Raw genomic sequence first — 17,542 nt, forward strand, 5'->3', positions numbered from 1 at the left:
CGCATCTGTGTATGTTGTGAGGTCCTTCAAACGGCTTTTATGCTTAACTGTTGTCGCTGCCTTAGGGGGTGGGCAGGAAGTGGTGTCGGCCCCAAATAAAGGTGGCATCAGGGTGGACACTGGAACTTGGGGGAGACTGGACACTGGAGTCTGCTCCATGAGTTTCTCCAGGAAACCACTAGTAATAGCAGTCAGCACCCCTGTCCTCATGAGCCCCCACCCCGCGTCTTCAGGTGGAAGCCAGTCCTTTCTCACTGAAAACCTGTGAGTGAGTGTGTGGTCCTGCCGTGGTGGAGATCCACGTGGCAGGCGGCGTGGGTCAGGGGAGGGCAGGGGCCACGATGTGTAGAGAGTATTTGGGTTTCTGGTCCCAGCCAGGTCTGCCCTCGTGAGTGTATTATCTCAGTTACTACAGTCCGCTCATTTCTGGATAAATCCCAAATGCAGAGCCTCAAGGCTGGAAGACTCAGGACAGAGGGGATGGCTCCCAGGTTCCTGCGGTCGGGAAGGCCCTGTGGAGTCACCAGTACGTGGCTCTGGCAAGCGCAGCTGCTGTGATGTCAGTTCTGGATGCATCCCCCACGGTGCCCGTCCCACAGGGTCCTAACGGAAGGAAGGACAAAGTGCGGGGGTCTCAGAGGACAGTTTTGGATCCTGGGTGATGCCTGACGGGCCCCCCGCCCCGGTTCTGGAGACCCTGAGGCCTCTGTCCAGCACACGGGCTTTGAGTCCATCATCCCCTCTCTCCTGGACCAGGAAGAATATTAACTCCTCAGTGCTCGTCAGCCTCTTTGCCCACGCTCCCTTTAACAAACAGGAATCTCATGCTGGAATTTCAAAACTTTTCATGCCGAAGGAAAAATTTAATTAACATTTGCTGTTTCAAACAAAAGATGCTCTCCTTCCAAGATCCTGTCCCCTGCACATTCCCTCGGGAGGTCCTTGTCTGTTCCTTGGGCTCCTGGCCGTGGTACTTGGCTGGAGTCAGACTTGTCGGAACCCCTTCTAAGGCCCTGAACTGTGTTCCCCGTAGCTTCATTCCTTACCATGACCCTCGGATCTGACCTGGTGGGATGGAGCGCTGGCTTGGGGCCCATCTTATTTCTAATAATTTCATGAAATTGCTTTAGTGAATCAGAAACTTGTTCTTCCTGTTGATATTTCATCCATCCATATGTTTCAAAGATGTTCCCAATCATAAGATGTACATAAACTCCAAAGATCAGGAATTTTGATCTCATGAGTTCACTGCTGCATCCTGATTTCCAGGACTGTGTCTGACACTCAGGATACCTGTGGCTTGAAGAACAGAACACAGACTCATTCAAAGGCAAAGCAGCTACTTCAGCTGGATAGGGGAGCCTGGCATGCTGCAGTCCACAGGGTTGCAAAGAGTCAGGCATGACTTAGCGACTGAACAACCCCAAGAAAAAAACTTGGGTGTTATTTTTAATAAGATAAAGCAAAAAAACCTGTTTAGTAGTTCCTATCAATGTACCTAATGGGAAGGCCTGATTCCTCTATGAATTATTCAGTGGAAATGTGTTCGCTGGTGTTTCCAGGTGATTTTGCACAAACACACATTTCCCATCAGTGTGTGGGTGTCCCCTGTTGCACAGACATTGGTGTCATGACCACACCTGTGCCCTTGGGAGCCCGTCCAGGGCGGTGTTGAAATGCGGCCTTCTGTATTTATGAGGAAATAAGTGAAATAAAATTCTTTAGGTTTGAGGTGGTTGTAGCATTCTCACTACCCTGCTTTTAACAAATGAAACTTCAAATCCGAAGTAGAATAAATCAGTTGGTACATTCTTGGAGTAAAGAAAAGCAGTACTAATGAGTTTACTTGCTGTTCATGCCAGTCTCTGTAATCCTGGTGGGTTCAGCCTAGTTTAATGTACTCTAGCGCTTAAGTTGAGCATCCCTAAGCTGCCTTGCTGCTATGACAGGGAGACACGAGCAGTGAGGCCCTCGGTCAGGCTGCTTCACCCTGCTTGAGGAAGCTGGAGAGCGGCTTTCCTGGGGGGCCTGGGTCAGCCTGGCTGTGTCCACACCTTAGGGCAGCCCTAACACAGTGGTTCTCAAACTGTTTGATCTCAGATCCCCCTGTGGTCCTAAAGATTGTGGAGAACTCCACGGAGCTTCTACTTATGTGGGTGGTATGGATCAGTATGTGTCTGACTCTTTTCAACCCCATGGACTGTAGCCAGGCTCCTCTGTCCCTGGGATCCTCCCGGCCAGAACACTGGAGTGGTTGCCATTTCCTTCTGCAGGGGATCTTTCCAACCCTGGGTCTCCAGGGATCGAACCTGGGTCTCCTGCATTGCAAATGGATTCTTTACTGTCTGAGCCATCAGGGAAGCCCATCATATGTATATGTTTATCTAAAAACACATTTGTTAGTATCACCACCAGTGTCCTCAGAAAACTCTTAAGTCTTGGGAAACCGTCGACTGAGACCTTGGTGACAGATAAAACTTTCCCACAATTCTAGGTTTTTTTTTGAATAGCTCAGATCTTGTCATTGGCCCCAAACATCTTCAGTTGTTTTCCTTCTCAATTCTGTTCCTTTCATTCCAGGGTTTTCCTCCTAAAATACAGATCTGATGATGGCTCTTGGTGGCCAGACTTCATAACTTGTTCCCAGCCCCCAGCACTTGGGTAGATTCCAGTCTTGTTTCAAGCCTATATGTTAAAAAAAAAAAAAAAAAGTTTGAAACAACACAGATTTACTGTTTTTCAGTTCTGTGGGTCAGAAGTCCAGAATGGGTGTCACTGGGCTCCAGGCCAGGTGTTGGGAGGGTGTGTGCCTTCTTAGAGCTCTAGGGAGGATCCAGCGCCTTGCCTTTGTTGGCCTCTCGAGGCTGCCTGCCTGCCTTGGCTCTGGGCCCCGGACAGTTCGAGGCTGGCAGCGCCCCTAGAGCCTCTCCCATCCCACCCCTCTGACCTGGACTCCCCCCTCCTTCAGGGACCCTGAGGATTACATCAGACCCACCCGAGAACATCTCACCGGAGGTCGGCTGGTTCCTCTGTTCGTCTGCAACCTCCTTGTCATGTAGCCTGCTATAGTCATACGTTCTCGGAAGTAGGGCCTGGACATCGGGGTTGGGCGGCATGGTTCGGGTGTTGTAGTCTAGCCTCTCCGTCTTTATGTTCCGTCCCTGCTCTCTCGTCCTCTGAACAGCATCCCCTTGTGGCAGAAGCCTTTCCTGGGGTGTCCAGGTGGAGCTGCCGCTTTCTCTTGGGCATCAGTCCCCAGGAAGGATCCGTGTGTCCATCGGCCCTGGACTGTGACCTGAGCCTCATGCACCTTCGCTTCTCCCACTGCCCCTGTACTTGGCACATGATAGACAGCTGGCAATACACTGTCAGTTTTGGACATTTGATCATGGGCTGTGTTTTAGAGGCTATTGAATGAATGTTCGGTTTCTTATCTGTAACAATGGCGTTAAGAGTTAAGTAGGTGTCATCCTTGTGGGCTATCAGAATACTTAGAAGTCAAGTGTCATGGTAGCTACTACAGCTCACGCTCAAGTGGTTCGGGAGAAAAGTGTACATAACGAAAGAGCAAATGTGGCAAAATGTTCAGTGTTGGTAAATGTAGATGAAAAGTATTGTAAATATGCTAGCTTTTCTGTAGGTCTGAACATCTGCAAAAGAGAAATGGCAAAGAATGGCATCTTAGTGTAGGATGAGCAGCCGAAAGGTGTTGGACGGGATGGAATAGTTGCTTCCAGCTGCTGGAATCTTTGCGGCACTGCAGTCACAAACTGGAGCTGTTGGTGAACATCTTCACGTGCGTGTTTGGCTCAGTGCTGATCCTCGCTGGGGTCACGTCGGCTATAGAATCATGTTCAGGTTGCGTGATGACCAAACCTCTCCCGCTCCTGAGTGAGTGAGGGCGTGAATGCGTGCGGAGTAGAAACCCTGCTGCTGGGAAGACAGAGGACGTTATGCGTCTCGTCCAGGAGGGTCTTCCTGCCCCCATCGGAGCAGTCTGGGGCCTGCCCTGAAGTCCATGGGGCTGGCGGGTGCTTACTGCCAGCCAGATAGGGTACTGGGGCCATGCCACTGTGTGGTCCCAGCGAGGACAGGAGAGTGGACGGTCACAGATTGGAGTCCCGAGTTCCCTGGAGGAGGCAGCAGAGGCTCTCTGGCCCTGCTGACCTGGGGGTCTCAGTGCTAGCATCCGAGAGGACTCACTGCCTGGCCGGCCCCTCAGGGCCTCTGAGCATGCACAGGCCGGCTCTGTGCCCTTGTTATGTGGACGTGGCCTGTCTGGGTGATGCTCTGCTATCGTTCTTACTTGAGACGTGACCTCATGTTTGCAGCGGCGGCGGGGTGGGACCCCTGGTTTGGAGGCTGTCTTGTCCAGTTTCTGGGTCTCTCCTCAGCAGTGCCTCCCCACATCCCCTCCACACCCCGCCCCCCCAGTGCTTCTTCATTTACGTTGGGACCTCATCCCCCCACCATTAGCCTGCCCTCTGATGCTGAGCTGAACAGAAGCTTTCCTCCCTGCGTCGGCCACGGGCTTGGAGGTTCTAGGCCCCCAGATGGAGTCTAACGTGGTCTCTTCCCTTGCCTCCTAGGAGCCAGCCGCCCCCTCTCGAGCCTCCTGAGACACCGTTGCTCCAGGACCAGGGACCCACAGGTGACGAGGTGACAGTCCTCACATCGTAGTCCAGGTACAGTCCAGCAGGAGGGTCTGTTCTTGGTGCTGGGGTGTTACTATAATGGGGTGTTACTCATTTAGGCCTTTTGTTAGCTGTCGGCTTTTTGACTTAACTGACAGCTAAGCCCTAAGCCTTCTTTTATAACATCTCACTGGCCTGTCTCAGTCAGCTCTTCTGTCTCACCCGGAAAGGTTGAGTTTCTTTGTGCATTTCTGCTCCGTCCAGACTGCTTGACGTCCTGGGACAGCAGGGCCTTGGTCCAGGACGCGTTGTGGGGAGTGGGTCCCGCACTTGGGGCTTTGTCTGCTTGGCCTGCAGTCCTCAGAGGGACTGGGCCCTGTGGGCTGATGCAACGCCATGGCCTCAATACATCTGTTCCTCGTCTGCCTGTGACTCTCGGAGCCGTTAGGGTCTCAGGGTCAAGCGCCTGTTCCAGTCTGCATCCTGCTCCTAGTCTTCGCATCTGGCTCCCCTGCCTCGCGGTCTTCAGCCTTTCACTCTCCTCAAGAGTTCTCCCACAGCTTGTTCCTGGGTGCCGTAACCACCTGTCGGTCAGTGTATTTCAGGCCGGAGCTTGGAGCCCCAGAGTCCATGGATGGGGGCAAAGGGAGACAGGAACAGGCATGGAGAGCAGGGAAGGCCAAGACCGGCCAGGGATCTCCGTGTCCCGCATGTCCCTTTAAATAAGAGTTGGTCCAGGGACTTCCCTGGTGGCCCAGTGGTTATGACTCCGAGCTTCCACTGCAGGAGGCCCGGGTTCAATCCCTGGTTGGGGAACTAAGATCCCACATGCCACGTGGTGCAGCCAAAAAATTAAAACCAAATAAATAAAGTGAGAGTGGGTCTAGTTTCACCTGTTGCTTATATCTGCATCTGGCATAGGATGTAGGTTGGGGGAAAAGGATCCTACTGTATAAGTGCTGGACAGTTATTGCTCAGGTTATTCTTTGGTAAGTAACAGGTCAGCGAGTATGGAGGCTTCACTTTTGTCACTGTTTCATTCATCACAGTTTTTCAGAGGGGTGTGTGTGTGTGTGTGTGTGTGCGCGCACGCGCGCAAAAGAACTGCAGTTGCCCCCCCACACACACACTCCTACAGTCCTCTGGGCCCTTCATATTCTTAATTTTGAGTATGGAACCGCATTGAGAAGACACACATAGTCAGGATCAGCGGCCCTCGCTGAGTCCTTCATCAGGGGACTTGGGGGTGCGTAGCTATGACCTTTGCCACGTGGAGGCCCCCTGAGGGAGGGGGCGGGGCTCCCCAGCTCCTCCCTGCGGCAGGGGGATGCTCTGAGTGAGCCGCGTGTGTGCGAGCTTCCCAGTTAACCACAGGCCGGACAATGAGCCCTGGCTTATGGCGACCCCTGGGGTCAGGTTCCAGTGGCATTCTGTAGGGACAGCCTGTCTTCAAGGTCATGGCCCTGGAGCTTCCATCATGGCAGAGCCAGGGGCTCTGCCTGTGACGTCCAGTGTAACCACCACCCACCCTTCACACCCAGTGCCGCAGGCCAGCCCTGGCCTCGTGTCCACACTCGTGGCCACTTAGTCCATCTCAGGCTTCACCATGATCCTCCGGCGCGTTTTCTCCTGGCCCTTGATCGTTCGTCCTGCATTACTGTGTCCACAGACCCTCATGCACCTGGCCGCTTGCTTCCGAAGCTGCGAAGTGACTTCAGGTCCATGGCGGTGTGTTCTCTGTGAGGGAGACAATTCTGTTACTGCCCGCTGGATGTGTACCCCACATGTGTGACGTAACAGAAATCCCCGTGCTGGGAAAGTGTAGAAACAGGTGCTTGGGGTCGGCCTGCAGACAGGTGGGGTGTGGATCCAGGAAGGGGGCCATGGTGCTTCCTCCAGACTTTAAATGCTCTTATCTTGGGGGCGAGTGTCTGAAGTCTTGGCCACCAGAGAAGCAGGTTGCACATACACCAGCACGACCTGTCACGAAACGTGCCTTTCCTGCTGGGGTACCCCTGCACAGCCAGCCCTGCGCAGGTAATCCCCATGGTAACCAGGGGCTTCAAGAGGAGAGGACAGGGATGGAGCAAATGCAGGAACACGGGAAGGGACAGAATATCTGCTTGCACACAGGCACTCTGTCAGCTGGATCAAAATGCCCTGCTCGAAGGCTAGTGCATCAATTCACTCCCAAATAAAGAAGGCAGGTGGCAGCCTGGGACTGTCTCCCCTCATGTCTGTCCTGCCCAATAAGACCTGATTAATCCTTGCAGTGGTATGTGGTTGATGCCCTCAGCCCTTTCTTTACATAGAAGGTTTACATCTCGAGTGCGCATCCCTCAGACGCCCACCTGCAGCTCTCCTGGCCTGTCCTGCTCCCCGCAGCCCAGCCCAGCCTCACCTGTTCAGCCTGGTGGGCCTAAACTTTGTCTCTCGGGCAGGTGAGCGTGTGACCTGCCAAAAAATGGGGAGGGTGAAACGGAAATTTCACATACGTCCCGCAGAAACACATGCCTGCTGGTTTCTCTCTCCCAGCTTTTGAATAACCTACAAGCCACTTTGTTCTTCGTTTTCCTTAAACCTCTTCTTTGGAACGCACGTTGGCTTCTGTAATTTCAGGCAAAGTCCCCAAATGGTACAATTTAGGCCCAGAGAAATGTCTAGGGACATGGTCCACGACTGCTTATTAAAAATCCTTTACTCTTGGCTATTTTTCTAGTTAAAAAAAAAATTGGCTGAATATTGAGTTTCATATGGGTCAACCTAATCATGCACAAGAGACTTTGTACATAGCCGTGTCTTAGCATCAAGGGGCTGCCCTGGGGGTGCAGGTCTCCAGAGGAGTTTCCTTGTTGTTTTCTGGGTCAGCCTAACAGGAAATCCTCTCTCTTGCTTTTGGGAATTTCTCAACATGCACGTATGCAGAGAGAAAACGTAATGAAACTCTACGTACCCAGGTACCTCCCAGGCGGACTCTTTAGAAGAGATTTCCTTCCCCTCAGTTCAGAAGCAGTAAGCAGTCACTGAAAGAATGTTAAAATGCTGACGAAAATGCCAGTAATCTGTCCAGAGACACTGCCTCCATTCTCCTTCCAGACCAGTCTAAGTATACTCTCACACTAGTGTGTATTACTGTTAGTTTTCTACCAGTCTGAGTATACACACACACGTGTGTTACTGTTATTTTCTGCCAGTCTGAGTATACACCCATATTCCTGTTGTTTTCAGCCAGTCTGAGTATACATGCACACTCCTGTGTGTTGCTGTTATTTTCTGCCAGTCTGAGTATACACTCACACTCGTGTGTGTTCCTGTTGTTTTCAAGGGCTGCTTGAAAACAGCCTGGCTGCTGCCAGGCTCATTTGACACTGTCCTCCCACTTTTTCAGAGACATGCGCCCTCCCAGCGCAATATTTGATCTGTCTCTTTGGGAGCTCTTCCTCCGTATGATTCTCCAAGCCCCTGCCCTCTGTCTGCTTTCCAGACCTCTCCCCCGAGGCCCCTGCTCGGCCCTGCTGCCCCGGTTACCTCCTTGTCCTCGGACCTAGAGAAAGCGCCTGTTGCCTTAAAGCCAGCGGCGCCTGGCCAGTGGCTGCGGGAAGTGGGCGGGTGACGCAGATCCACTCCACCGTGTGAGTAACTCATTGACTGGACTTGACAGGAGTAGTGACATTCAGAAAGAGTTTGCCTTAACCCATGTGACTCCCTTATTTGTAGGGTTTCAGATAGGGGACAAAGTTGAGCGTTGTCAGGCGGGAAGAAGAGCACATTTGGTCAAAGTCGTGTCACTCTGGCACCTGCCGTGGAATAGGGCTCCTGGAATCAGAGGACGTGGGTTCAAATCCTGGCTCCCTACTTAAAGTGAGGTGACTGTGGCTGGGGTCCACTCGTCCTCCAGGGAGAGGAGGGAGGCCTGTGACTCTGCTCGTCTCTGGGGAGGACAAAGTGAACCCAGGTGTGTGTGTGTGGCGAGGAGCTGGCGTGTCGTGTTGGTTTCAGGTGGACCCCGGCTCCCGAGACAGTCTATTCTCCAGGTCGGTTTGGGAAAGCTGTCCCTGACTTCTCACAGCTACTTTACTTTTGAGCCAGTGCATTTTCTAGAAATTATGAGTTCTCAGAGTAGCTTGTGACAGTGGGAAGACTGGGGGAAGGGAGGAAGTGACAGGTGTTTGAGGATTTCAGTGGCCCCAGGCTTACGGGTACGTAGGTGAGTCTGTGAGAGTTTGCTAAGTGAGTAACTGAGTAAATGGGAAAATAATGGTCTGTGACCAAGCAGTGAGGTCAGATCTGCTGGGCAGGAGTCTCCCCCTTGCTTGGTTCCGGGGACTGGCCATCCTGGCGCTTTGTGAAAGAGGATGTTTAGAGAAGGAGCCTCTGAAATCTCTAATATGCTTTTCAGGACGCCTTAGAGCCTGGAGAACTAAAGAAGCAGTGTTCTGCCAGTAAGTCTGAATTCTGATCCTGGGGGAACTTTATTTAAGACATTTCCATTTGAGGTTGGATAGCCAGATGAAGTGTCCGCAGTTCACACACACACAACTTTACAAAGCCCCCTCACCAGCCCCCTGCACCTCACACCCCACTCAGGACCAGACCCCTGCTAGGCTCTGGCTCATGGATCCTTCCCTGAGGGGGGCCCGTCCCCCACCCCCGGGCCTGCCCACAGAGTTTGTCCGTCACTGGCTTCAGTGAACCAGGTGGAGCACGTTCGCTTCTTTCCACCCCAGAGAAGTGAGAAGCACTAAGGCACGTGTTGGAGGAGCTCTGAGCCCCTCATGAAACACAGGTTTCTGTTGTAATGCATTTCCGCACAGAACTGGGGCATGTATCTTGATAAAGCACGGCTCCCTGGTGATGGAAACACTGTCCGGAGACGAAAAGACTCTTAGTCACATCCTGCTGGCTGCAGGAGGAAGCGTTCCTAGATTTTATCTGATTTTTGTGAGGATGCGCTTACTGGGTTGTCCACTGGCTTCTTGTCTGCTGTCTCTCTTGGATCTGGGCAAACGCTGCGGACAAGCTTGGGTGTGGGTAAGCTGGCAACGTTGACAGTGTCAGGCCAGGCGTCAGTTTATGACCGCCGTGTGATGGGGACCCCAAGCTGCCAGAGACTGTCTGCCTTGCTTCTGTGAGGGAGAGGTGATGGGCAGGTGCTGAGACTTAGAAGAAAGAGCCAGTGCTGACTCTGCCTGGGAAGAACTTGCTTCTTAGCATGCCTGCCTGTGTATGCTTAGTTGTGTCTGACTCTTTGTGACCCCATGGACTGTATCCCGCCAGGCTCCTCTGTCCATGGGATTCTCTGGACCAGGATACTGGAGTGGGTTGCCATGCCCTCCTCCAGGGGATCTTCCTGACCCAGGAATGGAACCCATATCTCCTGCATTGCAGGCAGATTCTTTACCGAGCCACCAGGGAAGCTGTCTTAGCATACTCCTTGTGCATTGTCTGTCAAGGCAGGACCAGAGAGCCACCCCGTTTTTCAGATGTGGAAACGGAGGCCCCAGAGACATGCACTAGTTTAATCCAAGGAACCCTGGGCAGAGATGACAGGGATGCCAGCTGTCCCCACAGTGGAGCACCTCCCACGACAGAAGGAACTGTTGGAAAACTTTCAAGGCCTCATAGGCAACTCCTTGTTGCTTGGGCTGAATTTTAACCCAAATAGCGTCTTCTTACATGCGTATTCTTTTAGAGAAACAGAACCGAACTTTTTGGTGACGAACCTTTGAATATTCAGCAAATGAGATCTCCTTTGATGGACAGACCCTTGTAAGTCGTTGAAGGCAATGGTGAAGATGTTGCCTGAGATGAACGACAGACGTCCAGCCAGTGTCCTGTTAAGTTTCCTGAAATTAAGTCAGTGATTGTGCTGAGTGTGAGCTATGGGCCCTGTACATGTTCTGGTCCCGTAAGTTCTGCTCGTGGGCCTCGTAGGTGCTGGGGGCAGAGGTGATTAGATGCGGCCCTGCCGGTGGGATGTGTGGACGCTTAGCCCCGAGATGGGGGCTTGCATCACCACCACTCTCCTGCCCACTGCCAGTTAGCTGCCCAGCCTTTCCCCGCCCCCTCCGCACCCCTGGGGCCCCAGGGATCCTGACTCAGAGGACAGCGCAGGCTCTGCAGGCGGTGAGGTGTGGGTTTGAGCCACGACTCCCATCTTTTGTTGGCTGCATGCCCTCCACCAAGTTACTGGCCCCGACTCTGCCTCTTTGGCTGGAACTGTGTTTCTGCTTTTCCCTAAGCCTGGCTGTGTCAGCCCAGGGCATCATACCAGGAGTGAGATCCCTGAATTCAGGAGGAGTTCCATTCTACCCTCAGCTTGTCCATCGCTGCCTGGGGTCAGATGAGTGTAGGTCCTGGGAGACTTCAAGAGAGTCTGAGTCCTGAGGTCACATCTCATGGGAGGTGGACAGGCTCCCACTGCCCAGCAAGGACGTGGGGGTGTGGCTGGCCCCCCAGCCACCGCAAACCTTCACCGCCCTGTGGTCCCCTCCTCCCCTCACCTCCCTCCTGCCCCACTGTGCACTAGGTTCAGTCCTGTTGTTTCCTTAACTGCCTTCCACACGCCCACGTGTTGGGGTCTTCATCTGCGTCAACCAGTCCCCTCCATCGTTTTTTTTTTTTTTTTTAACTTAAAAGTTCTTGCACCTGGGCCTCCTGACACCTGGGGGAAGTGGATCTGGCTTGGAAAACAACTTCCTTCAACACAGATTGCATTCCTTCCATGCATCTCTCCTCCTCCACCATGGCCCGTGACCTGGAATGCTCTCATTTTGGACCACGTCTAGTTGAGATGGCTTCACCTCTGCTCCCTTCCTCATTAAAGCTGCAGGCATTCCAGAGCCTTCAGGACTCCTGGGCAGCCGCCCCACGCGGCTGGAGGGGACCTGGGGACTGCCCGTCCCTGGTCATCGTCCTGTGTGGACCTCAGCGCGTCTGTCTCCTTCTGGAATGACAGGGTTTACTCTACATGACTCCCCTGCTTGGGACCACTCCCAAATGTAATGACCACTTAAAAAAAAAAGCGGATGTATGAAGAATAAAATGTCAATGTTAAGACTTTCTCCAAAGAATTTATGAACTTAATGGCTATCACAGCCTCTGTCTGTGACCTCTTCCCCTCCCTCCATGAAGCCATTAAGCTCTTCTTTTTTGGTGATGGGACTGTCATTAAATTTGTGTGGGGAAAAAAAAAATCATACAGTTCACACCTGCCTGCCTTTGTCAGACACCTTCAACACTGCATCCTGAAGTCCTTATCTCAGCAGTCTGGACCCATTGGGCCATCTTGCTCTGACTGTTATATAGTGATCATTGGACTCAAACTTGGAGTTAGAAATTCTGTGGGAAAGGGACATATTTCCTTTGCTTTTCTAAGAGAACATTCTTTCATATTGCGTGAGTTGGGAGTGAGAGAGAGCCAAAGCTCTTGCTGTTACAGGATTCCTGTCAAAAACTGGAGTGAAAGTGTAGCTCTCGACTGTTGCAGAAATTTCTCCGTGGGAGACAGATAATGTGATTTCCAGATAACGCTTTCAATGCGTACTGGGAACTTTCTGCGTAAATCCTGACTGCAGGAAGAATGTCCGAACCTGACACTGGTGAGGCTGGCGGGCTTAGATTGGTTTTACATGGAGAAGTTTCATTTGTTTTCAGCTGTTGGCTGAATGAGCAGCTCAGGAGTCCGGGCATGAACGTGAGCTGTGGAGTAACATGTGCACAATACCGACAGACGATGCTGCCCGGAGAACACGATTTTTCTGTTACTGCCCAGGAGAAAGAAAGGACGTTACTTTAAAACAAACCCGGGGTGAGGTTCGTGAGCATCTCGATCTCTCCTACCTTGGGAAGTAGAATTGGTCACGCCACTCATGCTGTCTGCACTCTCAGCCCTGGGGTTCGGCGGCTACTGGTTGTGTTCCTGCCCCAGTGGTTTCCAGGGGACTGGGTTTGCCCTTTCCCCAAAGAGGGCATGCTAGAGAGGCAGCCCAGGAGAAAACAGCGAACCCTCCTGTGTTCCTGTTCACTGCACCCGAGCACTTCCCTCCGGCCCAGGACTCTTCCTGAGAAACGGTGGCTACTGTCTCCCCACTTACAAGAAGTCAGCCATGTCCAGGGAGTCTCAACCAAAACGTCCCTTTCACATGTGTTTGCAGTCCATTGTCTGAATTTACAGAACTCAGTGCCCCGGCCCCTTTATTTTAAAGATGGTGCTGGGCCCCCAGGGTTGGTTAAGTGGGTTCATGGAGAGGGGATAACCAGGGGCGTGTGGCATGTTCACTGCAGCTGCAGTGTCCAGGGGGCTTATTTCGGCGTGCAGTGAGGTCAGCGGGCTCTCAGAAGGTGTCCCCTGGCATGCCCCTCACCAGGGGTCCCAGCACAGTCCCTTTGGCAGCTCTGGCTTCTTCCCCAGACAGCAGCCCCTGTGAGAAAGGCGTGTGGACTGTGGACCAGCCCTTTCCAGAGCCCAGGATAGAATGTCTGGTCTTTCAGAGAAAAGTGGTGCTTTCTCTAATCTCCTGGGTCATTTTACTCTGGGAAGCCAAGGAAAGACCATGCTGTTCAATTATACTGTCTTTGCTTTGCACTTGGCTTTTATCATTTTGAGGAGAGAATCCATTTGGTGTGAACTAAAAACTGCATCTAGGAGGAAATTCTTAAAGAAATGGGAGTACCAGACCACCTGACCTGTCTCTTGAGAAATCTGTATGTAGGTCAAGAAGCAACAGTTAGAACTGGACATGGAACAACAAACTGGTTCCAAAGAGGGAAAGGAGTACATCAAGGCTGTATATTGTCACCCTGCTTATTTAACTTATATGCAGAGTACATCATGAGAAACACTGGGCTGGAGGAAGCACAAGCTGGAATCAAGATTGCCAGGAGAAATATCAATAACCTCAGATATGCAGATGACACCACTGTTATGGCAGAAAGTAAAGAGGAACTAAAGAGCCTCTTGATGAAAGTGAAAGAGGAGAGTGAAAAAGTTGGCTTAAAGCTCAACATTCAGAAAACGAAGATCATGGCGTCCGGTCCTATCACTTCATGGCAAAAAGATGAGGAAACGGAAACAGTGAGAGACTTTATTTTTGGGGGCTCCAAAATCACTGCAGATGGCGACTGTGGTCATGAAATTAAAAGACACTTGCTCCTTGGAAGAAAAGTTATGACCAGCCTAGACAGCATATTAAAAAGCAGACACATTACTTTGCCAACAAAGGTTCATTTAGTCAAAGCTATAGTTTTTCCAGTAGTTATGTATGGATGTGAGAGCTGGACTATAAAGAAAGGTGAGCACTGAAGTATTGATGCTTTTGAACTGTGGTGTTGGAGAAGACTCTTGAGAGTCGTTTGGACTGCAAGGAGATCCAACCAGTTGATCCTAAAGGAAATCAGTCCTGAATTTTCACTGGAAGGACTGATGCTGAAGCTTTGAAACTCCAATACTTTGACCACCTGATTCGAAGAACTGACTCATTTGAAAAGACCTTGATACTGGGAAAAATTGAAGGCAGGAGGAGAAGGGGATGACAAAGGATGAGATGGTTAGATGGCATCACCGACTCAGTGGACATGAGTTTGAGCAAGCTCCGGGAGTTGGTGAGGGACAGGGAGGCCTGGCGTGTTGCAGTCCATGGGGTCGCAAAGAGTCAGACACAACTGAGCGACTGAACTGAACTGAACTGAGGAGAGGGCGAGAGTGGGTGACTCTTCTCTCCAAATGTCTCTCCCATTTACCAATCATGTTAGAAGCAGGGCGGGTTGTCAGGCGCTCTCAGGCTCCACTTCCCTTCTGGGTTTTCCCCGAGATGATGCTGCCAAGTTATTCACCGCCTTTCCCACCGTCCCTGGCACAGCGCTTCTGCTGAGGGTGGTGTTGAAATGGCGCATCTTCCCTTTTAATCTGTTATCCAAGCAGTGGTTTATTATAGGCTTTGTTGTGGTTCACAGTCTGGCTTGAATGAATTCAGGGAAATCCTGGAAGGAAGAAAGGAGAAGGCAGGACCAGGAGGACTCGCACCCTGGCTTCCCGGACAGCGCTGGTGCCTGGCGGGTCCTCAGCACCTGCCCTGCTCCCCCAGCACGGCCGCCTCGCTGGGACCCCTCAGGGCTTAGGGCTCCCAACTGAGCGCCAGCAATGGGCCAGCGAGTGGCCGCAAGCATCCCGGGTACCGGCGCTCTCTGTCGTGTCTCCTGTTCCGTCCCTGCCCTCCCGGCTCTTATCGGACCCCTGACTTTCCTGCTTCACTGGTGTTCCACTAATAAGGTCATCTTCCCTCACTTCCTCCCACTTCCGCCCCCCTCACCGAGGGTGATATCATTTCCTACCCGCCCCCCCCCCCACCAACACCATACCCAGATATGGAGCTGCCCCCCTGCACCTTCCTAGCTCGTGACCCCGTTTGACTCTTGGCTCTCTGCGTTATTTTTCCTCATCTTTACAAGAAGGGTTTCCGACCGGAGGAGGTTATTCCCCATTCTAGCTGCAAACTTTTGAGAAACTGTTTTTCTCTCTTCTCGTGGCCCATCAGATAAAATACGGAGAGGAGCCCCCACCCGTCCCTCTGTGCCTCGCAGGGGGCCTGGCCTGAGGCCGGGTAGGGGACCAGCCCACAAGGGTGTTGGGCAGGCAGTCCGGGGTTCCAGGTGGTTAGGTACGGACTCTGCCAGATCTGCTGTCTCCACCTAGACGATCGTGCTTTCCAGTCACTTAACTGCAGCAAAGTTAGGTAGATCAGTCAATACCAATTGGTCATCAAGGTGAACTTTTAGTGGCACAGTCACGGTGATAGCTTATCTCTGCACACGTATAGGTTCGCAGGAAAGCCATGAGGGTAGTTCCTGTGTGCCCACACTGTTTCCTCTGAGATTAGCATCTTAACACTAGTGTGATATTTCGGCTATGGCCAACCACCCAGTGTGGATACAGCTGAAGTCTGTGCTTGGTTCAGACTTCCCGAGTCCTCCCTGCTGTCCTCCTCCCATCCCGGGGCCTCATCCCATCCTCTAGGCTAGTGTCCTGTCTCCCGAGGCTCCTCCTGCTCGCACCAGCTTGCGGACTTCTCTTGTTCTTGATGACACCCAAGGATCGGGCACAACTGAAAGAAGGAACACTCATGCAACACACGAGGAGCGAAACGCAGGTGTTTCGTGGAGGTTCCTCTTCTGTCGTTTGTCCGATACGTTTCTCAGGATTAGCCTGGGGTTATGGCTTTGGGGAGGAACCTCTCCGAGGTAAAGGCCTTTCTCATCACATCATACGCTCAACTATAACCTGCCACTTACTGATGTCAACCTTGGCCGCCTGTCCGGGGTGATGTTCTTTCAGGTTTCCCCCTTCCCACACTGTCCTCTTTGGAAGGATAGGGGCTCTGGTTCCCCCTCCCTGGGGCTCCAGGCAGGCCCCGCCCCCTCGGGACGAATTCTCCTGTGATTGGCTGGCGCCTCCCGGAGGATGCTGACTAGGGATGCGGTTCAGGAGGTGGGCGGCATCCTGGGCCCCAGGGAGTGATAAGGCTGTGAGGGTCGATGACTGGACCCCATGTGCACTGTCTGGACTGTATCACATAGCACTCTGCCAGCATGGTGCAAAGGAAAAGTGCTTCCCAAAGTAGCGACAGTTACAAGCGGCCTAACCCATGACAGTTTAGTGCTTTTCTGCTCTGGGCACACTCTTTGTTAAACTGGAGACAGCCTGGCTCCTGCTTGGCCCCGGGAAGGTCTGGAAAGTGTTGTCACTGGCATTGAAGGCCTCTGGGCTCTGATAGTTAAATTCGTGTTTAGTTTGATTTGCCTTCCACAACAGCACACTTGGAATGTTGTTGTTTAGTCGCTCAGTCTTTGCAACCCCATGAACTTGTAGCCTGCCAGGCTCTTCTTTCCCTGGGATTCTCCAGGCAGGAATACTGGAGTGGGTTGCCATTTCCTTCTCCAGGGTTTCTTCCTGACCCAGGGATCAGACTTTGTCTCCTGCATTGGCGGGCGGATTCTTTACCGCTGAGCCACCCGGGAAGCCCATACCCTTAGAATAGCAGCTTTACTTTTCCTGGTGAATTGTACGACTCAGGAACAATGGGCTTAATTGCATTTTTCCTGCTATTTCTGCCCATAGAAGGCTCTCGATTGGGAACTGAAATTAGTGTGGGGGCTCAAGAGACCGGAGTCCCATCAGCAGGCGTGTTGGCCCCTGGGTGTTTCTCCCACTGGTCAGGCCTGAGGCCGGGAAGCCGTGGGTGGGCGTTCTGGCCGCGGGTGGTGGGATCGTGAGAGGTGAGGCCTTAGCGGCAGTGACAGTGCGGATCACGTGGCCCACCTGCTGCGGTGAAGGGGTTCCTGGATGAGACCAGAGCGCTAACGAAGCTCCCGCCTCTGTCCTCCCCTCAGCAGACCAGAAGCCGCGGGATGGGGTGCACCGCACTGATGGGCGTCGGGCAGCAGATGCTTCGGAGGAAGGTGGTGGACTGCAGCCGCGAGGAGAGCCGGCTGTCGCGATGCCTGAACACGTTCGACCTGGTGGCGCTGGGCGTGGGCAGCACGCTGGGGGCCGGCGTGTACGTGCTGGCCGGGGCCGTGGCGCGGGAGGACGCCGGCCCCGCCATCGTCATCTCCTTCCTCATCGCTGCCCTGGCCTCCGTGCTGGCCGGCCTCTGCTACGGCGAGTTTGGCGCGCGGGTCCCCAAGACGGGCTCGGCCTACCTGTACAGCTACGTCACTGTGGGCGAGCTCTGGGCCTTCATCACCGGCTGGAACCTCATCCTGTCCTACATCATCGGTAGGTCTCCGCGCCAGGGCCCGGCCCCGCCTTCCTCCTGGTGTTCCCGCCCCAACCTGGCTCCCCAGACCCCAGGGGTCTGGCTCCCCACCCCAGGCCGGCACCTCCCGCCTTTTCCCTTTTCCTTTAGTGC

The 17,542-nt window shown here is 52.9% G+C and overlaps 1 protein-coding gene across 2 annotated transcripts in view; it reads left to right on the forward strand.

Annotated features, from left to right (window-relative positions):
* The window catches only part of SLC7A1 (solute carrier family 7 member 1), a 63,433-nt gene that overhangs the window by 27,044 nt on the left and 18,847 nt on the right, over positions 1-17,542 (forward strand). The window contains exons 2-3 of one of the 2 annotated variants that reach the window (XM_065901881.1): positions 4,590-4,685; positions 17,022-17,409. In XM_065901881.1, the coding sequence (XP_065757953.1) occupies positions 17,040-17,409 (370 nt within the window). In that variant the 5' untranslated portion in view covers positions 4,590-4,685; positions 17,022-17,039. The remainder of the gene's footprint in view (positions 1-4,589; positions 4,686-17,021; positions 17,410-17,542) is intronic. The other variant, XM_065901882.1, reaches the window with a different exon arrangement.

Source organism: Muntiacus reevesi, chromosome 11 (assembly GCF_963930625.1).
Source record: "Muntiacus reevesi chromosome 11, mMunRee1.1, whole genome shotgun sequence".
NCBI lineage: Eukaryota > Metazoa > Chordata > Mammalia > Artiodactyla > Cervidae > Muntiacus > Muntiacus reevesi.